Below are 26,924 nucleotides of genomic sequence, written 5' to 3' on the forward strand. Positions count from 1 at the left end.
CAACATCAAACTAAATATTAGCCCTATTAATTACATTGCAAAAATACAAGTAATGACTGATAGTGTATATCCAACAGAACTATTGCAAATAGATTGTTTTATTGATTATTCCCTCCAGGAGTTTTATTGTGATTGTTAAGATAAAAAATGTTTGATTTTCATCAGATTTTCTCAAAACTTGAAGTAATTTGTGGATTTTTAAGTGAGTTTTTTTGCAGTAAAATTGCGAGAATTTGAAAAAATTGCAGATGGAGAAAAAAAAGTTGTTTTTTTAAGCACTACCTGATAAAACAATATGTAGTCAATTCATGTGAAAATAATCATGCTGCACATTACTGAAATATTTTAGTTTTTGTTATGTATTTATTGAACTTGGAGAACTATGAGGATCAAAGCTCCTAAAAGGTCCTAAAAGTTCCTAAAAGCTTCTAAAAGGTCCTAAAAGCTGCGTATGTCTCCAGAACAGAGCGTCTGTGACTGGAATATAGAAACAAGGACTACATCAGCCTTTCAAAATAAGAGCTTTAGATGCTGTTTAATTCATGTTCATTCAACACATAGACCTGCTGGATGAAACCAACAAAGAGACGTCTCTGACAACTGGACGTGTGGAGAAAACTCATTTAACATCCAGTAATATGGAATCACTTCCTTTGATCACAAACATTTAATCATTTTAATGTGAAGAACACATTTCCCACAAACCCCGTCACTTCCTGTTTCTCCTCTTGTTCCCTCCGGTGAACAGAGTTTTATTTGAGGAAAACAGGAACCGGTTGGAAATGAGGAGTTATTTTTGTCAAGACTTACTTTATGTCATTAATACTTTCAGCACATGTTCAGCTGACAACTTTTTTTGCAGAACAATTGCGGGACTTTAAAAAAAATTGCAAGCGCTCTCGTGGAGCAATTTTCAAGAGGGACTGATTAAAAAAACCTGAAAACATAGTTTCAAATCAGAAATAACTTTACAATATTAAATTTTTTTGGACTAAAACATTCATAGAGTTATAAATTTATAATATAATCCGACAGACTATTGAAAGCTGTGAATAAAACAGACTTCATGAATGTCAACAAATCACCTGATGTGGTTTATACAGTCGGTAAGATGCCTGTCCGTATACTTTAACGTACGCGCCTACAATCCAACATCAACTCATTGCAGGTTGTTCTGGGCGAAATGTGTTAAACGTCATGAAATATGAAATACGTGTTTTTCGTTTGACTGTGACTGACTGAACGACGGCCTCCATTTTACCCCGTTTCGCTTGGCTGATAATTACTGAAAACATGAATCGATCATTTCCTTCATTAAAATCAGCTCCTCAAGCAACTCGTCCAGCAGGAAGTAGTTAGTGGATAATACAGAATTACTGTACGGCCTTTGCTAGGTAATATTTCACCTCTCGTTCTGTAAAAGTTCAAATATGTCAAATATTTAGGTCCCGTCCTGTAACACTACTTTGTACCTTACATGACATCCAGTCGGTCCTCAGCGCCTCACACAGTTTTGGCAATTTGTTTAAATTTTGCGGGTTTTTTGCCCCGATGTTGTGTTTTTTTCAACTGATGATTGTAAAGTTAAAATTGTAAGGACCCAGCAGCAGATCGATTGAAATGAAATGCCAATCGGATAAGCCTTTAGTTTAACTACAACCTTTTTTATGAAGGTATTTCAAGTTCCAAACGTTTCTCGGGGATCCAAATCCGGCAAAGTACGAGTGGCGAGGAGCTCCGATTGTGTTGTTGTGGGCGAGATGCTATAGATGCTGCTGAGTCGTCATGTTGATGAACAAAAGTCCTCAGCAGAACATCACTTCTCTGCTGTTGGACCGCTATTCGCCTCTTCAAATACCAATACCACCAAAAACATCTCGTCCTGCTCGTTGCTTTATTGCCGTGAAGTTTCTGAAGCATTTCAAGGGTTTCTGCTGATGACTTCTCAAGTTTGACGTACCTTCAGTAGTAGTTGCTACGTTGCCAACGTTACCACTAACAGCTGTTTATGCATCAGAAACAATGCAAAGTTACACAACACCGCCTCCTGAGGTGGACACGGGAATTACAAGCTAAGGCTAGCTGGTTAGCAAGCTAACTTTAACAACTGCAACACGCACAATAAATGTCAAAGCTGGTATTTGTTCTCTTCTGTTTTGAAAGCAGCTCCTCCAGGTGAGCCAGCAGCAAGGTTATGTGTGCTGCGCAGTACAGAGCTGAAAATGCAATTATGTTAATGCTGTGATATATTTTTGCATTATACATGAGATTTATGATGGTATTATCTTGAAGGATAAGATGGGTTCACACCCTTCCTAGAAGAAGGCTCCACCGGAGGCTGAAAAAGCAGCAGTTTGAGAAAAAAAGAAGAGACGTTTCATCCACATGCTTTTGGTCATGTAGCAGAAGGGCCCATTTTCTCCACATCCCTCATTTTGAAAAAAAAAAATGTCACATTTATATTCAGCTTCTTTTTATTAACTCGGGTGCCGTGTTTTAAAGGTCACAATGGAAATCTGTTTTTCTGGTTCGAAAAAGGAGCATCATCATCATCATCATCAAACACCACCATCAATCTGTTATTACAGAGAAAACCAGTCTGAAATTGTTGACAGTTAACTAGCTGGAGGAAAATCCAAAGCCGAACAGACACGGTGTTTTGAATCCGCCGGCTGGTGTTGTTTTCCTCGACTTCCCCGTCAGACGAGCTGCTGCGAACGCCAGTTTTCTGGTGTCAGATCCGCTCGTCTCAGCCTGCGCGGTGACAGCAACACCTAAAGCAACCTGTGCACGCTGCCAATCTGCGACTGGCCTACATACCGCCGTCGTTACTTAACATGAACATTTATGACATGTGACTAAGGGGACGGAGCCCGAGTTTCTGATGGGGGAGAGAGAGAGAAAAAAAAATAAAAAAATAAATAAATAAAAGGTGCGATGTGCAACATTAGCTCGGCGCTGGCTTTCGCAGGTCTGAGTGCGTCCGTCCGCCGGCCTGTGATCGCAGCGGGCTGTCAGTCCGAGGTCAAAGTGCTGGACCCTCTCAATCATCCGCTCCTCTTCAACCCCGATCCTCCCCCCACCCCCCCTCCTCCCCGCCTGCAGCGTGTAAGCTCCCCTCATTACGGTGAGTTATTTATGATGGTGCTTAATAATTCATGGCCACGAATCTCGGGGGCTCGTGCCGGAGTTGCGAGGGTCATTCATCAGGACCGGGCTAATCTCTCGCTGAACTGCCGGGGGCGTTCGAGGCCGGTGTAGTGGCAAGCAATCGACAGGCGCGACACGCAAACGCACACGCAAACATTAACGAGGTCTAAATGAAAGATTAAGACCTTCACAGCATCAGCGCTGATTCTGGATCCCAGCCCGGCCGCGGGTCAGACGCGCTTTCTAGTATTCGTTATACCGACAAGACAGTTGGGAGTTCAGCCTCGCTCCGCAATTACAACATATTCACATTCACTGCTTTCATTAGTTGCATCGCAGGGTTTTTGTCAGTGGATGCCATTTGCTTAAAACACATTAGAAATACACGCGTGGACAAAATTGTTGGTGCCCTTCCACTAAAGAAAGAAAAACCCACAATGGTCACTGAAATAACTTAACAAAAGTAATAATAAATACAAATTGACTGAAAATTAACTAATGAAAATCAGACATTGCTTTTGAATTGTTGTTCAACAGAATCATTTTAAAAAACAAACTAATGAAAATGGCCTGGACAAAAATGATGATACCCTTAACTTAATATTTTGTTGCACAACCTTTTGAGGCGATCACTGCAATCAAGCCATTTCTGTAACTCTCAATGAGACTTCCTCACCTGTCAGCAGGTATTTTGGCCCCCTCCTCGGGAGCAAACTGCTCCAGCTGTCTCAGGTTTGAAGGGTGCCTTCTCCAGACTACATGTTTCAGCTCCTTCCACAGATGTTCAATAGGATTTAGATCAGGGCTCATAGAAGGCCACTTCAGAATAGTCCAACGTTTTGCTCTTAGCCATTCTTGGCTGTTTTTAGCTGTGTGTTTTGGGTCATTACCCTGCTGGAGGACCGATGACCTGCGACTGAGACCAAGCTTTCTGACACTGGGCAGCACATTTCGCTCCAGAATGCCTTGATAGTCTTGAGATTTCATTGTACGCTGCACAGATTCAAGACTCCCTGTGCCAGATGCAGCAAAGCAGCCCCAGAACATAACCGAGCCTCCTCCATGTTTCACAGTAGGAACAGTGTTCTTTTCTTTGTATGCTTCATTTTTGCGTCTGTGAACTTAGAGCTGATGTGACTTGCCAAAAAGCTCCAGTTTTGTCTCATCTGTCCAAAAGACATTCTCCCAGAAGCTTTGTGGCTTGTCAATATGCATTTTGGCAAATTCCAGTCTCGCTTTTTTATTAATTTGCTTTCAACAGTGGTGTCCTCCTCGGTCGTCTTCCGTGAAGTCCACTTTGGCTCAAACAGCGACAGATGGTGCGATCTGACACTGACGTACCTTGACCTTGGAGTTCAGCTCTAATCTCTTTGGAAGTTGTTCTGGGCTCTTTGGTTACCATTCGTATTAGCCGTCTCTTCAATTTGTCGTAACTTTTCGTCGTGCGGCCGCGTCCGGGGAGGTTGGCTACAGTCTTGTGGACCTTAAACTTCTGAATAATATGTGCAGCTGTAGTCACAGGAACATCAAGCTGCTTGGAGATGGTCTTATAGCCTTTACCTTTAACATGCTTGTCTATAATTTTCTTTCTAATCTCCTGAGACAACTCTCTCCTTAGCTTTCTGTGGTCCATGTTCAGTGTGCTACCAAACAGCACAGTGACTACTTTTCACCCTTTAAATATACAGACTGACTGATTATAAGTTTGAAGACACCTGTGATACTAATTAGAGGACGCACCTTAGTTTATCATGTTCCTATGGTCAAATTATTTGCAATCTTTTCTAGGGGTATCATCATTTTTGTCTAGGCCATTTTCACTAGTTTGTTTTTTAAAATGATTCTGTTGAACCACAATTCAAAAGCAATGTCTGATTTTCATTCGTTAATTTTCAGTAAATTTGTATTTATTATTATTTTTGTCAGTTTCAAGTTATTTCAGTGACCATTGTGGGTTTTTCTTTCTTTAACAATTTAGTCCACGTGTGTAATTCCTTGAACATTTTGTTTTCTCTGGAGAATCACTCAGAGAAGATGACATCTGATTGAAACCAGCCTGGTTCACCTCTAGATGAAGGCACCAGACCGCGTGCTTAGATCAATCAAAGTTACCCCATTTCTTTACCAGAGCAACGTGGTTCCAGTTTCGGTGTTGACGGAAGAGATGGGCCAATTAGTACTTCTTTGTCAAACACAAGGTTTACAAAAAAAATCTCCCACAGCCTCCATTTTAACACCGACAACATCCAACCGAGCTGACGTACCTTCGTGAAAACTTGTAGGAGAAAGAAGAGCATGACCAGGACACCACTGCGTATCACGACTTCGACGAAGGCCATGAGTGACCTTGACGGGGTGTTTGATTGGATTTTGTCCCACTTCAGAGTTTTCCCGTTCTAATGGTGAAGTTATTTGAAGTATAACTCTCTGCAGTGAGCTGGGGATCTCCGGGCAGCTCCAAATGGATGGAAGCTCTTCCCAGGATGGTCGTTGTGGTTACAGTGAAATGGAGGTTGTGGAAACTTTAGCATCGGTCATGTGACACGTTTTAAACTATGTCAACGTTACTGAGGAAGATTTGTATGAAGGTATTTTTGTGTCTTTATTATCCAAGAAAAAAAACAGTTTTGAAAATGAAATGTTCTCGCACTGCGATGAAGTAAAAATGTATAAACTGAGAATTAAATTATTTGAGTTGCAAACAAATTTGCTGTCAGTTTTGTTAGTTTTGGTCACAGAATTAAGATTTTTGCTTATTAAACTTGATTTTTTTTTTTTTGGGCTGCAAATTGAAAAATTTTGGTCACAACTGCAGCTGTTAGCTCCCACACAGAGGAGGGTTAAAAAGATCAATCAGACTTCAACCACATCAAACACTTAATTCTACGTTTACGAGTTACAAGCACCTCCTACCATGAAACCACTCTGCTTAGCTCTTATTGGCTCGCAGTCAAGTGGTTTCACATGATGGATGTGATGGTCTGAATCCTAGTTGATTAGATGTGTAACTGCTCCTTAGTGCAGGATAAGTATCAACTGTTGCAGGAAGAGAAATGAAAGAGAGATTTTAATGTAGAAATACATTTTGAAACATCCTCATTTAAATGATACACACCCAATCTGCTCGACTCAGTCATTTCTCCATACAAAGCCCGCCCCATTTTGCCCGAGCAGAAGCCCCGCCCACTTGTAGCTGGCTCTGAGAGATACCCCTCTCATTAATAAACCAAATCCTTTCTCAGTTACTGTTTTTGTGTTTGCAATCACCACACCTGAAAATACATGCTAAAAAAAAACGTGTCGAACCAGAAGTTTTTGTGAACCGACTGATGTTAAAGGGGCTTCAACAGAAACTCAGATATTACACCATCTGGGGAAACTTTTCCACAATAACTAAGAAAAAACAACAACAACAAAAATCACATCTTTAGATATTCATGATTCTGATATGACTACAGTGCAGCGGGATTTTATCAAAAAGCATTCATTATTCAAGTTAATTTGTTTTGTTTAGCTTCCTGAGATACGACTTTTTTAAGACTGCGTAGGAAGTCAAGTATTAAAAAAAAAAAAAAATCCCGCTGCCTGAACAGTGCACTTACAATTAATGAACGAACCGTTATCCTGTTATCACAATCCAAACATATTTACATTTAGACGGGTACACAAACAACGATGAAGGTTTTGGGAACCAAAAGACAAACGAATACGACACTTTGTTTAGCCTGATTAGACAAAAATAAAACGTTGTAACTGCCAGAAATACAGAAAATGATCCATTCCAGTATTGGCCAAGTTTTGGTTTAGGAGTCTCCCAGCCCAAAGTCTTCAATAATCAATAATCAGGGCTGTCTGATGTCTGGGATAATAAAGTATTTTATGTCACTCATCTACAAAAAAAGAAATACATTTACTTCCAGATGTATTTCTGCCTCTTCACACTAATGATCCGTGATGCTGTGAACGATCAGGGGATGTTGGTATTAAACCGCTGGATGGGAAGTCACCAAATACCACATGAGTAAACAGTAGACATGCACGGGAGGCTCACCATGTCCAGACAGCAGTGTGATGGTGGTGGGGGGGGGGAGTTCTAGGTGAGGACCAGAGTCCCGTCACTTGGCCTCTTCATGCAGTCAAACGTCTCCCGGCTGTCGTCCTCTCGGTCAGTCTCACCGCAAGAAAAAACAGACAACATTTCAACGTCAAAAACAGGATCTGAACCTGGAAAACCTGATGTTGTGCAGAAACACTGAGAAGACACAAGTTCACGCAAGTACATTTGTTGCCTGCTGATATAGCTTTAATCTTTGTATTTGTACAATTCGTTGCTTATAATGGTGATCCAGGATTTAAGGCTTATTCTAAGCTCTTCTGAATAAACATCAGCTAGACGCTTAAAATGCGGAGCCCTGAATTATCAAGTCTAAAATGATAATCCCAAAGGTCACATTTCCAGCCATTGTGCTTCATATTTCACAATGATTAATCGCAAACGTTTTTAATTTTTCTTCTTACAAATGCAAAAAAAAACTACAGTAGACCAGAAATGAAAAACTGAGAAAGCTCTCGGAAACAGAACATTTTGGGTCAGACAAGCTTCATCAGAGTGAAGCTACCGAAGCATGTAGATGTTCCTTTTTTCATAAAAAGTAGGACCATATGGCCGTATGGAGAAACATATGACGATACGATATGACATGTCAAACAATGACAATCCCATTGGATTTGAAATTTGACCATGAAATTCCAGCATTAACATCTTCTAACCTGCAGTGATTTGCTTTGAACACCAAACAGAGACAACTATCTACAGTATTTATGGAGTTGCTTTGTGCACGAGGTCATATTGAAACAGACAAACCCAAACTGACACAAACACTAAAATATACATTCTTTTTCCTCCAGTATGAAGATTAGTTTGTGCTGAAATTAAGGAGCCTGGAGCTAATGTCAATATTACCTCTGAATATTTGAGCTTCTGACAGAAGGCTGTTTTACAATTTCATCTGCAGAAAGCTTCCCAGAGTTCACCTTGAAATCCGACTTATTTCTAACCAGGAGGTTGAACTGCTTTTAATGGGAAAAATCAGGTCAGACAGAAATCATTGTTCAAAGTAGAGTATTTTTCATTCATCTCTGAACATGCCTGGAGGGGATCTTTTAGTTATTTATTAAGCAGAAAATATAAATAATCCTGGTTTCTCAGATATGAGGATTTGCTGTTTTCAATCTATGTAATTTCAGGATCTTTGGATTCTCCACTGTAATTCTGACGAATCAGTTCTGAAACAAACTTCATCTGTTGGCATTTTTGTTAACTAATTTATTCTTTTTTTTGGACATTTTGTAGGCTAAGTAATCAAATTATAAAAAGGAATCTGAAAATGAATTAAAACGGTGTACTGTTGCAACTCACAATGAACGGTGTAAAAAGGGAACAGAACTGATGCAGCAGAACCTGATATTTCATCCAATACATTATTCTCCCCTTTCTAACTTGGCTCCTGCAGCACCAACAGACCAACGTGACCGCTGACAGCTTGGTCTGGGATCGGGATGTATTATGTTGTAGTCCAAAGCCCTGGCAGAACTGTTGACGGTGGAACCGTTACAGCACACCGGCATCCAGGAATCGCCAGGAGCCCAGATACACACTTCAAGGTGAGCCGTCTCGAGTCCGGACTTTAAAGTAACCAATTAACCACATCTCTCGAATTTTCACCGATTTTTAATTCAATTCAACTTTATTTATATAGCACCAAATAACAACACAGGTTATTTCATGTCACTTAACACATTAACGTCCTCACAGCAGAACTTTACATTATACAGACAAACCCAACAATTCAACAATTCACACATAAGTTAGGAAGGAAAAACTCCCTCTGAACAGGAAGAAGCCTCCGACAGAACCAGGCTCAAGGGTGGGCGGAGCATCTGCCTCGACCAATTGGAGGTGAGGGGAGAGCAGAGAGAGAAAAGGACAGCATAGAGATCCAAAACATGAACTGTTGGTGAGGCCGACAATCACAGAGCAGAGACGTGCAGCTCCATGCATGCAGCTTGTATAGTCTTATATGTCACTTTCCTGCCTCGTGTAGAACTAAATGAGCCATTTTCAACGCACACTTTTATTTATTTTTTACACACCATTGTGATTCTGACGCTGCTAGTTTTAATGTTATTAATTACTCAGAATATACCGTAATCTCAACACGAAATGCATCAGATGAAGCTGCCCACACGGTCAAATGCTAATGAGCTGTGAGCCTGAGCCCGTGATGGAACCATGTGGTGGATGTGGTGGAGGAGGTGCTGCTGTAAAACAGCCGGGCGGTTCGAGCCGAGCATCAATTAGATTCTCCGTCACCTTGACCTCGTTTTTTCAATGACGGAACAGCCGGAAGGCGTTCGCCGCGACAGCTCTGCCTTCACTCCCACTAAAGCCTCGTTGTGGTGGCGACGCGATCGTTTTAACATCCGGTGAAATAAACGCAGTGCAACTGTGTGAAGAGGAATATCAGATAATAGGATGCCGATCAATACAACACAATAACTAGATGAGATCGGTGCCTTTCAGGGCCTCGTGCATCCACTCCTACTCTGTTTTGGAACAAAAACTCCCCAAATGGCGGAACTTCAAAGCATTTACGACTGCTCAATAATGGACGACGTTGCTACGTGTGAGAGACCAGGAACGCAACACATGCATGCTAACAAGCCTTCTTCTCATGCTAAGAGAGAAAAAAACAGAGCCGTGGTTCTGCCAGAGCATTCAGGCTGATGATATATCACCTCTTCACTCCAAATTTGATCTGCTTCTCCGCTCTAATCTGGTTCACATGTCTCTGATAGGAAAATGGGACTTGATTGACCGTCAATGAGCGATTACTGAGGGGGAAGAGGAAGAAGGACAGAGGAAGAGGATGGAAGACAGAGGAAGATGATGGAAGAACAACTACTCCTGGCCGAAAATGGATTACTTCAAACTTATTTCAGTAATAAAATTGAAAACAAATTTGTAAACCTGTGCCATATCACTGCTGTATGAAATGTGTCGCGGACATCCCGATTCACATGTAACAAGTTAAAAATATAGTGAATTTGAAATATAGTGAAAATGAAGGTTAGATTATGAAAAGAAAAACAACAAACTTGGGAGAAAAAGAAACCCACAAGCTTCGGCTCCATAAAATCTTTTTAATCCATTAAGTCTTCCACCAACTGGAGATGGACCGGCCAGTCCTACACATCTCTAAATGCAAGAAACTCTTTCTTGCCAAAATTCTAATCTTATGTCCAATTTGATTTACCTTTGTTTGCCTCCAACGGACAGAACCTCAGCCACAGTCAGCTCATAAAACCGATTATTTTTAAGATTTGTAATGGATTTGAAAGGCACTGACAGATGATCCTGTTCCACTGAAAGGGTCGACCGATCAACAAACTCTTCATTAGTCATTAGAGCACACGGACGAAGGGCTTGTTTTTTTTAACCCGACAAACCCGATAGGCGATTTTCAGGGTGATTTCACTACCTTCACTTTTAAGATCATATCTTGGTCATTATAGAGGCTAACCATTTATGCTATGTATTGTTTTATTCAGGACAGTCTAGGCTATCCAAATCTTTCATCATTTGATTTCATAATAATTTGAGAATTTTTATATTTGCTTTTTTTTTTTAATCGAGGAAAGAAAAAGATTTTGAAATGTTATGATTTTACATGTATCTCACCATAAAATATTGTCAGTAGATACATTTTTCTAATAATTGTGTTGAGGTGGGTTTTTTTTAGAATTTGTCCATATCTGAACCATGTTTGTGGGACATTATATGACTCAGCAATTTCCCCAAAAATATGTGCTTAATGCCTGACAGAAAATAAATGTCATGAATGACTCCGGGTGTCCAGAGGCCCAAACGGGGACTCACACTCAGGACATCAGCTGTAGTGCAGATCCACAAATGATTATGTTTTCATACCAAGTGGGATGTCATGTCAGCCCTATGTTGCAGATAACTCAGAAGTAGGCTGTGATTTCCAAGCTGGACGAGTTAAAAGGCTTTGTGGCAGCAGAGAAACGACGCGCATCATCAGATTCGACAGGCTTGGACGAGCAGGGTGACGTGAGGCGTGTTCAGTTGGTTGCCACCGAATCCTACACACTGCTCCTTTAAAAGGGCTTTTTTTTTTTTTCCTTCCAATAATTGGGTGTTTAAATGTGTTGCACAATAGCGACACACACACTTCAGCTCTCTCTTTCTCTCTCATTGCTTTTGTCTGTCAATTTTTCGTTTTTTAATGAAACATGCAAGTGATCGAACTTTCCCAGGAACACAGTCCAGAAACTCAGCAGCATTTGCAAACAAACAAGATGTGACAGGGGGAGCAGATGCACGTTATACAGACAGGCTGATATAATAACAACCAAAAGAGATGTTCAAATGGAGATTGTCATTTTAGCCAAAATGCTAAAAAAAAAAAAAATTAAAAAGTGAATACAGAGATACATGACACAAGGACACCAGGAGCTCCAGTGTCATCCATGGCTGTACACGGGCATACGGTAGTCTGCTGCAGTTTTAATGAATTCCCCATGCATGTTCATTTTCTAATAACCTTTCATCTCCCTGAAGAGGGGAAGTGATTAAACCAGGATAATTAAGGCTACAGCAATGACTTTATAAGGACGTTGACGGTGCTGCAGTAGTGGCAGATGGTGAGCTCAGCGTGTGACTAAAAAGACAAAGCTGAATTAAAAAAATAAATAAAAACAGGCCTGAGAGTGAGAGAACATAAGCAAAGAATTTATTCTCTCTCTACCTAAAAATAGACTCTCATGGTCGTTCTGACATGCTTTACTCTGATAAAAGTCAACACGATGAAGGATGTATCGCTCGGTGCTTTAAGAGCATGGACTCCCGGTGAGTCGGGTTTATTTGCATAGCCCTTAATCACAGCTACAGTCTCATAGGGCTTCACGACGCCCACGTTATGGGACAATAAATTAAAACCACACTCTTCAAGCTCACATTTGAGAACAAAAACCCTGCGAGAGTTTTTTGTTTCATTTCACCAATTAACATCATTAAACTCCAGTCAACGTTTAATCAATGAAAGGAGATCAGGTTCTCCGCAGCTCTTATAGATGTACGTGCTCGCTGCGCGTGGAGCGCAAATAACCTCGGTTGTTTATGCAGACTGGTTATTTATAACGGAAGAAGGGCCAAGCCGGCCAACAACTCACCACAAATAAAGGTTGGCTTCCCCGTGAGGACACGGATCAGCTCCAGGAAAGGCTCTCAAATGGCCGTAATTAGATAATGAGTACGACAAAGATACAATCCCAACTTGAGTCTTTTAATATTGACTGTCTGCCAACACATGTGACATGACATCATTTACCAGCACCAAGGAGGTGAGATTTATTTGTCAGCAGGACTACTGACCCTTTACATTTTGGGTTGGATCCATAAATTATTTGTTACTTATATTAACGATGTTAGAGAGGACATCTGGCCTTAAAACCCAGTAGATGGAAGTCGTGACAAAACAGGCCAAGAAATACAACGTCTCCATATTACAATCCACATTCAGTTGTATTCTGGGATACAAATGTACTTGCTCAAACTTAATACAGAAAGCAGTCAGTGTGGAGCTGTCAGGACCGGTTTCACAGGGGAGAACCAGTACAACTGTAAATATGTAATATGATCGGGGCCAAGTAAATTGAAAGCAGAGAAGACACATGATGGGAAACCACCTGCACACACCGCAACACTGTTGACCAGTTGTACTTGTCCACCTGTGAATTTGAACCACGGATCTTCAGGTCTCCAGAGAAGGTGACTTCCACACTGAAACATGCAATTCCACAACCATCTAGTAACTTTAGGGGAAATACATTACATGTGCAAAAACAAAAGAATAGTTGTGTCTGTTTACACTTAAAATGCATCAAAATTTCAAAAGTTTTAATGTAGCCCAAGCTGTTTGAGATAATCGCAAAAATGCAAAGTTGATTGTTAAAGCGCCACCTTCAGTTCAATGTGTGTCATTTTTTTGTGCTTGAGCAGTGGTGAGTGTGTGTGTGTAACCTAGCTGGTGATTTTGGTAAAGTTTGGACTTACAGTTTTTGCCACCTGATCACTTTTAGCAGAGAAAATATAATACTATAGAAGAAGGTTCTGTGCAGCGAGGCTGTTTGGACCCCTAAATATGTCCCGACATGTGCTGTAGTCGTTGTGGTTGCATAGACGAGGGGATTGTTGGCCTCGGCAGAAGTCTGGTTTCTCCTGGGTCGAGTTTTTGTTGATTTATCTCAATATAAATGTGGTTAGATTAAGTTACATTGAAAGTAATAAAGCAAATTGTGTTTATTTAGCAAGCTTAACCTGTAATATACTTTTCTACTGACTGCACTTTTGTATCATATCTGAGGAAAAGGAATTCTGTTTTGATTTCTGGAACATCTTAAATCTCCATTTAGACAGTGATAGTGGAGAGAATAGGTGCAATAGAGCAAGGAAAGATGAAGTTCAGTTCAATTACATCTGAATATACAATCAAATTGATAAATAATTAAACTGAACTGAGTAAGTGAGATGATATGCACAGATAAAGCAGGCAGCGTTTTCAATATTGGAGTTCTTAAAATACCTTTGTGAAAGGAACCAAATACCTGCAGGAGAGAGGAGAGGCAGTAAACCTGCTGTCAGTCAGAGGACTAAAGGCTGCGAGCACAACTGGCAGGCGAGAAGATATTGTAAGAGATTGCCGGTATTGCGAGAGCAGCAGAGAGTCGACTAAGAACGACACTCTGAGGCAAACAAACACTTCACAGCTCCAGATATTTTTGGAAATCTGAGTGAAATCCAAACGTAAGCCCTCCCCGGAGCAGCCTTTGTGATGGTGGTGTACAGGAAAGCACCGGTGATATTGGTTCCATTCCCGGTGGGACGGTAACACGACCGCAGTCACAGGTCAGACTGCCGCCCTGCTAAAAATGCAACCACTCAGGCTGCTGTAATGCACTCAGGACAATAACGTCCACCTAATGGCTGAGCTCTGCCACGACGAAAACCATCCATCCTCAGGTATTCTCTCTCCCTAATGCCTCCTCCAGCCTCTCCAGCTCCCCATCCTCCATTTTGAAGAAAGGTTAGATGAACCCGGGGAGGGTATTATTTCAGGGCTGTCTTTATTTAGGTCGTTTTCACTACGGGGAACTTTTATGAGCAGGCTTTTATGTTCACACATGTTTTCATATAATGGCCTGTGCAATCCTGTGAGCCTGAAACCAGGGATGGGAAGCAAAAAAAAAAGCCTTGTTCTCTCATACAAAGCTTTCGTGACTACCTTTTGATCTGACAACAAAAGGCAGCGCAGACGCTCGCATAATAATCCAAGTGCTGCGGATGATACGCTTTCCAAAACTTGGGAGTTTTTGCTCTGAAATGATACGTGGAAACTAAAGTAACAACACAGCTCAAAACTTCTCACTAATAAAAAACAAAATCATAACATCGATTGGATTATATAGAATCTAAACTTGTAACACTGTATTTAAGTGGAGATCCGCTCTGTTGGACAGATAACGCAGAGTGACCTTCAGGTCAGGAGGTCTTTCCCTCAGATGGACGCTGCCTTGCCCGAAGCAATATTCCACCAGAGGGCGATGCTTTAACGTCATTATTGGCACCACGGTGATGCTTACCGACCGCATCGCTGTCTGCCAATTATGACGTTAAAGCATCACCTTCTGGTGGAATATTGTGATTAAACAATAAGTTAACAACTAAATATAATATGTAATTAAAATGTTTTCATATTCTGGAGCAATTCACTCTCAAAATACAAAACTTTTTGTTGGTGTGATCTCTGTTTCCATGGCAACACATGGGGTATGCCTAAGAATTGGAAAACAATCCGTCCCGTCAGTAGACTCTTATGTAATGTATGTAATGTTACTAATCCGGGAAGTAGTCCGACCCTTAGCAACCACCGAGCAACAGAGAGGATTTCTAGTCTCCAACTGAATAAATACAGAAAAATAGAAACACTAAACTGATCAGCTAACTCAGTCTGGTTGGAACAAAGATATCTGATGAACAAAGATATCTGATGAACAAAGATATCTGATGAACAAAGATATCTGATGAACAAAGATATCTGATGAACAAAGATATCTGATGAACAAAGATATCTGATGAACAAAGATATCTGATGAACAAAGATATCTGATGAACAAAGATATCTGATGAACAAAGATATCTGATGAACAAAGATATCTGATGAACAAAGACATCTGATGAACAAAGATATCTGATGAACAAAGATATCTGATGAACAAAGATATCTGATGAACAAAGATATCTGATGAACAAAGATATCCATGTTCTCATGTGTTTTTAACATTTTAGCTCCGTGTCATGTGTTCAAACCAAACCGGTCCAGCTAGCCTCCTCTAGGACTGTAAGTGCGTGACTATCCGTGGTGTTACGGTACGGGTGCTCGGAGCGACCAAAAAGGACCAAAAGAGACCCGACTTCACCAAATGGGTCATTTAATAGAACTAGAACAAGTAGAAACTACATTATATTACATGTTATATAATATTCTATTCTAATTCTATTTTCCCATTGAGGAGGTGGAGGGATATTTCTAGTGATGAGCAGGATGTGATGTCATGAGGATTTGTTTCAAATGTTCAGTTGACCAATCAGATCTCTGGGGCGGAGCTACTTGTTGTATAATATAAACATTACAGCACTACACAATGATGTGAACAATCTATGTGAACAGCAGAGAATATATCTAATTGTGTGTGCTGCACTTCTGCTCTGCATCGAGAGGTGAGAGTGATTTTTGTTCAGTTTGATCAATACATTGAAGGTTTTCTGTGCTATACATCTGCCATCCATTCATTTAGGTTAACACAACCCGAAGACCAGAGTGGTTAAAACAGATTTACTGCTTTTCACCCTGCATATTCTCAGCCCGGTGTGATCCCGGGTTAAGAACAGCCCTGGGCCAACATAACCCGTTCTCACACACGCCATGTTAACCCGGGGTTAACCTAAGATCAGGGCTTTACGATTCACACGCCACCTCTACTCACCTTAGGTTAAATGTCACGCATTCTCGAGGGATGCATCAGGCTGCTCGTTAACAGGAAGCAGCAACGGTGAAATGGCAGATGGGGACGGCAAGTCCAAAAACATACGAAATATTTCTTGTACACTTGATTGTAAGAACATGGGACCTTATTTACCGATAAATTTGTTCTTAAGAAAGGTCCAAAGAAAAGTCTACGTCAGATTCACGATGCGTCCTCAAACCACAGATCTGTTGTCTTCTTATAGTGATTAATCCCATTTAACTCAATCCTAATTAGCATAAGGAAACGCCCCATAAAAGGGCATGAGACTGCAGTTAGTTGTGAAATGGAGGTGGTGCTACAGGAGTGAGCAGAAACAGAGCTGCTTTATTTGGTAACGTAAATCATGGATGTAAAATAAAAAAAGATGCATGGGATGCAATTAGTTGCTCGGTGAACAGTGTATCAGGAGATGTGAACACAACTGATGAAATCTGAGGCCAAAAAAAGCCGCCTGTCCATATACAGAAGACGGATGCAGTAGGCTATAATGGTTTGATTTTCATCATTTAATTAAAGACGGGAGGCAACAGAAGCTGGAGCCCCTCGCAGCCTCCGCCTTCCTGCAGCAGCACCTCCATCCAGGCACCCAGATCACATTCAACTGCCCCGAGTCCCGGACAACCACGAGCCCAAACGCCGACACAGACGACCTCCACACCGGCCACAATCTCACAACCACTAAAGGATATGAATACCAATTTAAAATAAAGAAATAAAATGACACTGAAAGCTGTTTGTATTTTTAGTTACATGTTCCCTTCTTGGGAGTAATCGTAAACCACAAATAATGACACTAAAAGTCTAATTAATTCCAAAGTCTTTTGTTTGAAACAAGCATTAATTTGATGTCAAACTTGGACAGCAATTTTATTGTCCGGTGTGCTTATTTAAAGCCGATTAATAGAAATAAGTATTAAGAGATATTATAATATTATAAATTATAAAAAAAATGTCATAGTAGTTTAACTCCGTAATATTATACAAGTGAAAACATAATAACTATTTGTTTTGCACAAACAAGTCAGCACTCAAATGTGCATAAGTGTGCTATTGAATTCATGTAGATTCTGTTCTTGAACACAGAATTAGTCCCAAATAAGAAAACACAGCTGAATGCCAGAATCTTTGTGTGTAAAAGTGCCAAAGTGAGTTTTTAAGAAGAAGAACGTTTGGTGAATGAATGTCGGTGAGTCTGGACCCGGCAGCCTCACCGACAGGTTCATTCTCTGCAGCTTTCTCCAAACACAGCCAATCTGGGTGGGTGCTTCACACCGTTCACCACAGCGAGCAGCTCGTAATGTCTTTCAGAGCAGGACCTGTAACCCTGGACATCAGGACTCCTCACAACGCGGCGGAGAACGTACTTCAGCGGCTGCACAGAGTCTCTGTGATCTCCTTGCAGAGCCGGAGATGACCGACTCCGCTGCAGCGCCAATAAAACCGACTACAAACGTTATATAAGTGAGTCACAGCTGGCGGGGTGAAACAACACACGGCAACATGAGCACACAGATGTACACACCTCCAGCAGGCGGGCCGGTGCTTATAGAGACCAGGTTGTGTTTACCCTTGAAATACCATAGTAATCTTCCAGCATGCTCTTTTACAGCCCGATGCTAACGGGACTAGAAGAGAGGAGGAGAAATCTGAGCCAGGCGTAAAGTTCCCTCTCCGAGACGACAATGAAAAAAGGGAATTGAATAATGAATAAAATGTGATATATTTAAGTGAACTAACTGAAACTGATGACAAAAGACAAAATCCTTACATCATGAAGACGTGAAGCGGCGTTTGTTGAGTGGTCAACCAAATAACCAAAAGAGAAGAAGTGTGATAGGAAGACATGGTTTAGTCCATGAAGTCCAGGTAAGTGAAAATAATGTGTAAAATATCACCAGCATATACTTGGATGTAGGAGCAGGAGCACTGGGGAGTGACGAGTGTGTTGTTGCAGGCAAGAAATTTGCGGTTTTCGACGCACCGTGACGTGGGGAGGGCGGGGAGGGGGGGGGGGGGGGCAGCGGAACCCCCTTAAATGTCAATGAAATCCCACCTGATCGTACTTTCACCTGTGAACACCTTTCTTGGCCTCGGACAGTGACGTTCCACTCTTTGGAAATGCAAATGTCACTCAAAACGCCTCGCAGGCTCATTGCTTCACTGTGATTTTCTTACGGCCTTTCAAGGGTCTCTGTTGCCGATTTCCCAAGTTTGACACAAAGTTTGACTCTTTGCTCATGTCCACAGAGACACGACTTCTCATCACCACGATCGTTGCTCCCCACCACCGTTACTCCCGTGCAACTTCCAACTCGCCTGCTTGAGTTTTAAGTCCACGGTGAAATTTCAAATACGCACAATCCAGTGCTTACGAAAAGTGAGTGTAGCGTTAGTTCTGTCGGGCCTCGAAGTCGAGCTCGGCTCTCTTGACAGCTCAACAGCTGATCTCCAGGTAATCCCACATCAGCTGGATTCTTAACTCCTCCCTTAAAGCTGTGTTTGATTTAATCAATGTCGTTTCTGCTGTCATTGATGGCTGCTCTGTTCTGCTGGTTCCTGCTGCTGCTCTCCCTCGTCCTTCCGTCCAGGCACATGGGCACTGCAGACTTTCTACACGTGTTTTACAGAGCTGATTGGAGACCGACAGCTACAAACATCAGGTGCTCTCAGGGTTGAAGCAGACAAGCCGTGGCAGCTCGGGTAACAGTCCTAAAACCTGCTTTCCACGTTTAAAACAATGTTTTAACCGTTTACACCAAAGGCACAATTTTCTCCTGTGATTATGCTGAAGATGTCTCTCAAATGTCCTAATTTGTCCTCCACAACAGCAGGTGGCGCTGTAAATAACTTCAAAAACTCTCATATAGCTTCAAAAATCTGCTACTACTTTGATACTGTAAAAATGATAGAACTATAAGGCAATATGCGGATTGATGGACGGTAATGTGGCTCAGTGAAGAGTGAGTCGCCTTATGTGCATAAATGACTAATAATTGGAACCTTTGCAGTGTTAAAGTATAACATCGCTACGTCTCTGGAGGAAGGCGGTGGGGAGGTGAAGTTTATAAAGCCCAGCTGGGTGACACCCACACCGACGGCTCAGGAACACAGCTGCTTTGTTATGAAACAGCAGCTTCAGTTTTAATTTTTTTTGCAGTTGAGGATTAAAGCTTTCATTAATGCATTAATGGATCAGCGCTGCACGGAGGGCCTGAAAACATCCAAGCAAGCACAACACGCATCCCTCTGATACCAAAAGCAGCAGCAGTGTGTGTGTGTGTGTGTGTGTGTGTGTGTGTGTGTGTGTGTGTGTGTGTGTGTGTGTGTGTGTGTGTGTGTGTGTGTGTGTGTGTGTGTGTGTGTGTGTGTGTGTGTGTGTGTGAAGCTGGGCACTGACATTGTGTGTTTTAGTCAGTTCTTATTGTTGTGCATTAAAACATGGGGCTTGGGGGGATGGAGGGGGGGGGAGGGGTTTCTAAAGCCAAACAGTTTCCCTGCGAGGTCCCAAATGAGAGCAGCAATTTGAAAATAAAAAAGCCTCCTGGTGGCCGAGGGCTCAGACGCAGGTCTAAGTTCTGTGTGCTTTGTAGGTGTGGCCAACGTTTCTGGTAATGTGGTGAAGCAGGTGGAATCCATCATTTAGCAGGAACAAACTTTACGCAGGAGAGGTTCAGGCTTCAGCCACCAAATTCATGGCACTACGAGACATCATATCAAATTGGCTTGAGAAAAGCTAACTACTATTATAAATTCTCCTTCCCCTGGTACTGAGAACCAGTGTAGGAAGCGGTTCAACGATACAAGATGAAGGGTCACAACAAAAAAACCTGTGCTGATAAACGTAAAGTAAATTACGCTTAAAGCTCCGGATGCAACTCCTTCATTAACAACAATGATGAAGAGCAATGTGCTAGAAACCAACTGATGTTGGGGGAATGTCAATAGTAGTCAGATAGTCATAGTTTACTTTCCAATTATTAATTAAATGGCTGTCGTGCAGAAATGTTAGTGTCACCCTCTGTGGCCTCATGCTGCTGGCAGGGTTAGGGTTACGGTTACTGAACCAGATCAGTAAATAAAAAGGCTTTTGAATTGTTTCCCCTTTATGTGTAATTCAACTGCAACAATTTCATTTTTAGTTAACCGGAGTTGTCTGCTGTATTATAAGGCTGAGATTGGCTACTGCATCACGCTCCCCAACCGCCTGATTCACATCCAATTCAATAGACAAGAGACATCTTAATATTTGTTATGATAAACTGAATCGGAAGATTGCATTCAAAACATCTTGTTCTAATGGTTTATCTAAGTTGGATGACAGCCAGCCACCAAACCTGTCCTGGGACTTCAGATTGGTCTCTTCATGTGCGCTCTGCCCACTGATGGGGGACAGATTTCAGTGAAACACCGCCTCCGATAGTTTCTGCAGTTTGGTAGAATTCCCACACCCTTGCCCTGCTGTGAGTTTTGTTTTTCTATAAATGAAGATTGTAAAGTTAGATTGTACGGACCCGGTCGAGAACAGACAAAAACCTGATGACGAGTTAAGGCTGTAGTTACGTTACATTGTGCTTAGCTCCCTTTTTAGGAAGACCGGAGTAACAACAAACAGCCAAAGCAAGATTATATTTGGACTATTTTTAGACTGGTTTAGAGTACGACTTTTAGCTGCACTAAAGATATGTTTTGAACTGTCCAAACAAGGTCACCTGGTTTGTTTGCAACAAAATTTGGTAGACAGCTAGATGACGAGCTAACTGAGCAGCGTGGGAGAAACTGTAATGGATCTTTTGGCATCTACCAGCCAATAGATGCGGCAGTAGCCCCGATGTGTTATTCAGGGTGACCCACTTGTTTGTGGCCTTGCTCATGAGATGTAAGCTAGTGGAAACATCTTAAAGGATTGCTTGGTTATGTCATGTTTTCTGGCAGCTGGCGGTTTTGTTCCGTTTGGGTTTTATCTGGTTATCTTTTGGCATGCATTTCAAACATACTGTACATTTCTGAAAAATTCAAAGGAGAAGATATGGATACGTGTTACTTATCAGTTTTGTATTTGGTCCAATTTTAGACCTCAATCAGTCGCTCCCAGAGAATTTCAGAATGGAGTGAATTTCTGCCTCTGTTGTTATTTGATGTGCAGTTTGACGGATCGACCTGGCAGGTCACAAGTTCTGGTTTAATAAGTTGAAGTAGCAGCAGTTCCTTGGCACCATTTCGCCTAATAATGTAGAGTTGTAACCATCGGTCGAGATAAAACCGCCTCGGTATCCACGACGACTCAAAGGAGAGTTTCTGCCTGGAAATGATGAGCGAACAGAAAGCGCAGTGAGCAGCTGCATTCTTCAGACCTGCTTTATTATTCTCGTCCACAGAAGGAGGCTTGCGTTGCATTTTTATTGCTCGCCATACTGTCTTCTTTATTGTTCTAATACGGTTTGAAAAGCACTTCCCCGGGAAGTTTTATATACAGCAGATTAAGTTTACATCTGGTGTGGGACTGTTCCTGTTGGTGTGAGTTGCAGGAAAATGAACAGGTCGGGTAAATTTCCACTGTGGATGTTTGCCGACAACACGACAGCATCTATCCATCAACTGAAACATCTTCCCTGTCGTAAAGGAGCAGTACACTCAACTGCAAATTGAAGCTTTTTTTATTTTATTTTTTTAAACATCTGTAGGTTTTCTCCTCATTTCTGTGTTGTATGACACACAGTTAGTGTTAGACTCTTGAAACTGTATCATAATGATCTTTAAGTCTGCATTCATGTCTTTCATTTTAAGTTTCGAGAGTTTCCTAAAATAATTCTTATTGCATGGAAATGAATGTAAACTAGTAGCTTCCTGGAACAGATTCTAGCAAAATGTTTAGTTTTGATGTGCAGTCTATTCAATCTGTAGAAGAACCACATCTGGTCTGTTTAAGTCCAAGTAAGATGTGCTGAAACAAGAGCTACTGCAACTGCAAAACACCAAGAGAAGAGAACACGGTATGATTTGTGCTTTTGAAAAGGCTGAAGAAAAGACTGCAGGATGCTTTTTTATTTCGATCCAAAAATTTAGTTTGTTGTAGAGCTCAAATAATTAGCTTTTAAATTGGTTATTCAATAGGGGAAAAACTTCACTGGCAACTAGCTCAATAATTCATAATTTTTTATTTTTCTTAAAAAACACCAAATAATCGGAGAATTTGCTACTTCACTATAAAAATAAATTGACAGAAGTCCGATTGATTCCCTTTTCAAATTCTTATTTTTGAAAGCACTACGTGGTCTTGTATATCACACATGCTGACGGAGTGTGAACCAGTACGACCGCTCTTTAGTCGTTCCTCCATGAAGGACTAAAACTTTTGGCGAGTCAGCTTTTAGCTGCTTTGCTGCTGGAACAGACTGTGTTGAACTTTTTAAATGTAAATTGAAAACCCTCCTCTTCAGCCTCGCTTTTGCACGTATCTTAATTTGAATATACTTATCTTTAAACGTTTCGTTTTATCTATTTGCTTCTCTTTATTTATTTCCTCCACACTTTCATACCTGCATGCATCTGTTTACTTTGACATACTTTTAATTCCTCTTACCTGTCCTATCTCATTTTTATCCTACCTTCAGATTAAGTCACTTTTAATCTTTTCGATGCGTTGTGCTCATCTTCTCAATTAAATTTTAGTTTTTAGTTCTTATCTCACTCTATTTTACCACTCTTATTGTCATTTTAGCTTTTAATCTATCTCCTATATTTCTTTTAGCTCTATAATCCTGTGTGCATTTGGTCTCAAAGTGGTTTTTAAATAGTCTTATTTTCCTGTTAATTTGTTTTTAAGTCATGTTTTTAATTCGTACTCAAATTTATTTTACTTTTCTGAGATACAATTGTCTGCCTTATTATATGGATACGTGTTACTTATCAGTTTTGTATTTGGTCCAATTTTAGACCTCAATCAGTCGCCCCCAGAGAATTTCAGAATATAAAGAACTTTGAACTGCACCAAAATGTTTGATTGATGTTAGTTTGATTGATTGATAAACTGAATGTGTTTTTTTTTAACGGTTTGTTTAACGATGCAACATATTTGAAGGCACCACCTTTTATTCTGGGATCTATTTCATATGGGCTAAAAGTTTAAGTGAGAAAATAATCATCAAATGAATCGCAAACAAAATAACGGTGATATGAAGCTCTAGTGAGGTGGTAAAGAAAATGAAGTGATAAGAGAGCAGCTTTGAGCCTTCACAGTGAAAACACCAAAGATTGACATCAACACGTACAAGTTGTTTTCTTCATGAAAGTCCGTATGAATTACCAACATGTCATTAACCGTCAGCTGTTTGCAACAGCAACTGGCAACAATATAAAGATTCAAGCTGATCTGACTGTCAATGTTGGTGTTAAATTCTAATAACAGTCAGGACACCTCGACTGTCGACTCATTTAACAACAACAAATAAGGTGGAAAGTGGAAAATATGTTGAGCTGCACATCTGCTCCTGGATGCAATTTCAACTCCTCGCGCTGCCCACAACCAATCTGAGCAGATACGTGAAGCGAGTCACCTGCGGTGTGCACACGCAGCAGGTGGTACACGTGTGTGTGTGTGTGTGTGTGTGTGTGTGTGTGTGTGTGTGTGTGTGTGTGTGTGTGTGTGTGTGTGTGTGTGTGTGTGTGTGTGTGTGTGTGTGTGTGTGTGTGTGTGTGCAGAGAGGGAGGCGGTGTGTGTACCTCCGAGCCAGGTAATGGAGACATCATGTGGCCGTGCACGGCTGACTGCTCAGCGTTCAGCACTCCGAGCAGAGTAAACCTGTACAGGGATTTACGGCATGTTTCCATTTCAAACCGCACGGCTCCCTCCCAGAACGCCTCGACATCTCTATGTTCCTGGAAAATGTTATATTTGGGAAAAATTGCTGCCTTTATTTCTCACAGAGAAATGCTGAAACGCTCTTGTTCAAGGCTAAATTAGAAATGACAAGAGACCGAAACTGTTTGTTTTTTTAAGTTCAGCGAATCATTAAAACAGAGTTCTCTTCCTGCTGATGTATGAGTATCATGACAGGTATCATACCGGTATCATGACAGGTATCATACCGGTATCATGACAGGTATCATACCGGTATCATGACAGGTATCATACCGGTATCATGACAGGTATCATATAGGTATCATACAGGTATCATACCGGTATCATGAAGGTATCATACCGGTATCATGACAGGTATCATACAGGTATCATGACAGGTATCATACAGGTATCATATAGGTATCATACAGGTATCATGACAGGTATCATACCGGTATCAGTATAAGGAGGCTGCAGCTCAGTTGGTAGAGAGGGTTGAACACTAATCAGAAGGTTGGTGGTTCGCTCCTCCTGTCCACATGCCTAAGTGTCCTTGAGCAAGACACTGAACCCTAAAATTGCTCCCGATGCTGTACCATCGGTGTGTTGTAAGTCGCTTTAGATAAAAGTGTCAGCCAAATGTAAATGTATCATACAGGTATGATGACAAGTATCATACCGGTATCATTACAGTTCTGCCTGCTGATAAATACATTCACCTGCTCATTAAATACGATGTCATCTTCTCTGTTAAAAATCTTCTGAAGTCTGTAGTTTTAAAACATTTAGTAGCATTTCATTGAAACTATTGATTTGAAATTCACAAGGTTTCCTTGATTCATCTCAATATTTATATTACTATTCATATTTTTACAAGAATATCCTTAATCCTATATCAGGCAATCTTAATTCTAAGCAAAAACATCAAGAATCTCATCAGCATTCAGAACCATGCAGTCGTAGTCGCTGTTCGCATCCGACGTGCCAAAAATACAACATTTATCAAAAGTATCGTAATCAATAAAGGCGGCAGAGGAAAAAATAAGAATCTGACAAACTGAGTCGAAAGAGAGAAGGAGAAGCAGAGAGAGAGATGAGAAAGGGCAAGAAATGAGCAAAAAGTTATGCGACTAGTGCGTCAACAAAGTAAGCATGTTTTCAAATTTAAAATTTGTTGCTTTACAGAAAGATTCAGTGTTGGTGAGCAAAGATGTATAACGTTTCTAGCAACATCAGATCAGACGAACAGGTCAATTATTTAATTGCTATTAACTGAAGACTTTTTCTTGGTGTCTTGGACAGATATGATTTTAATGTATTTTTGTTTTAACGTAATATCTGAAGAAGATTTTACAGTTTCTGTTTGTGCGTCGCACTTTGTACTTAACACGATGAAGGAAAGATGAAAACTTAATGCATACTGGAAAATATTTACGAGAGTAAATATAGCTACTGTGCATTGATTCAAAGCAACAGATCCAAACAACAGCTGTCAGAAGCCAGTTTGAGTATGAAGCTCGTCTGTCACATCCATTTCACATAAATACAAGTTTGACAAATAAGACTGATTAACTGAGACACACAATGTCTAAACCAGGACAAACATCATTCATGCCGTTGGCGAAATACTGCTGATGTGTCAGCACAGATAACTTATTAAATAAAGAGAGAAAAAAACATGATATCAAACTACTGTAAATCAAAACTAATAGAAGTTATAAACAAATGAAATGCAAACTCTTGTTTTTCTCTTGCTGAATCTTGTTATTTTTGCCATTACGATCTTTTTCATGAGCTTTTTTTGTATGGATGCGGACAGAATGAAATTCCTTTTCCTGCGAGCCCCGTTTGAACTCTAGAGGCTCATTATGCAGCAGCGTAGTAGTGGGCACCAGTCCAAGGCAGCCTTCACGGACCGAACCCAATTTCACAACATCCTTTCACCTCAACGCCGTCCACATCCTGTCTCCCTGCCAGACGTTTCACCTCGCGGCTCTACAACACCTCAGACATCAAAGCTGTGAACTGCACTTTCAAATCCACTTTTAAAGTTCAGGGAAAGTCAACGTCACACGGGCACGTGGATGAACCGAGAGACAATGCTGTGGTGTTTACTCCCTGCTTCTCCAGTCTTCACTCCATTTCCACCACAGGTAAACATCACATTACAACACCTTGTTTAATTTTATTCAAATAAACTCATTCTTGGCTACACTCCTGTTTCAAGGCGAATCCCCACACCAGGCGTCATCACTGTGGGACTTTAATTAACAGGTAGAAGACTTCTATATCGACCAACGGCTCCGTGACATGTTAAGTGGTCTTCTTAATGACCGATTTCTCGTTAGCATTTAAGACTTTAAGACAGAGCCGAGGGGTTAATAGCACTAATGCAGCTGAAATTATAGTCAGACTGGCCGACGTGATGTACACTTTTTTTCTGGAAATATGACTCATAACATACATGGTCCTTTTTTTCCATGATCTATTGTCAACAAGCTCAACAAAAATCCCAATAAATCATCAAATTGAATCACAATTCTTGCAGAATCGCAAAATTTTTAATTAGCAACACATTGATCTGGTTCTTAAGTACCACGACAGCATCGAATCTCCCAGCGATAATTTTGATGAGGTAACTCAACGAGGCTGAACAACAGAAGGCAGAGACATCTTCTGTGCCGCAGCATGTGATGTGAAACACACCTCGGAGTAACTGAAGACCTGGAATCAGATCCATGAACGTCCGACAGTAGAGGTCGTGAGA

The 26,924-nt window shown here is 40.9% G+C and overlaps 1 protein-coding gene across 5 annotated transcripts in view; it reads right to left on the reverse strand.

The window, feature by feature from the left end:
* The window catches only part of LOC138625182 (spermatid perinuclear RNA-binding protein-like), an 86,924-nt gene that overhangs the window by 48,488 nt on the left and 11,512 nt on the right, over positions 1–26,924 (reverse strand). For 4 of the 5 annotated variants that reach the window (XM_069705928.1, XM_069705929.1, XM_069705930.1 and 1 more), the window contains one exon: positions 7,202–7,321. The exons of the other annotated variant lie outside the window; for it this stretch is intronic. In XM_069705928.1, the coding sequence (XP_069562029.1) occupies positions 7,202–7,204 (3 nt within the window). In that variant the 5' untranslated portion in view covers positions 7,205–7,321. The remainder of the gene's footprint in view (positions 1–7,201; positions 7,322–26,924) is intronic. 5 annotated transcript variants of the gene reach the window in all.

This window comes from Brachyistius frenatus, unplaced genomic scaffold (genome assembly GCF_029030835.1).
Source record: "Brachyistius frenatus isolate BFR_SWC_R1_liver_20210118 unplaced genomic scaffold, ASM2903083v1 Contig_60, whole genome shotgun sequence".
In the NCBI taxonomy this organism is placed as follows: Eukaryota; Metazoa; Chordata; class Actinopteri; family Embiotocidae; genus Brachyistius; species Brachyistius frenatus.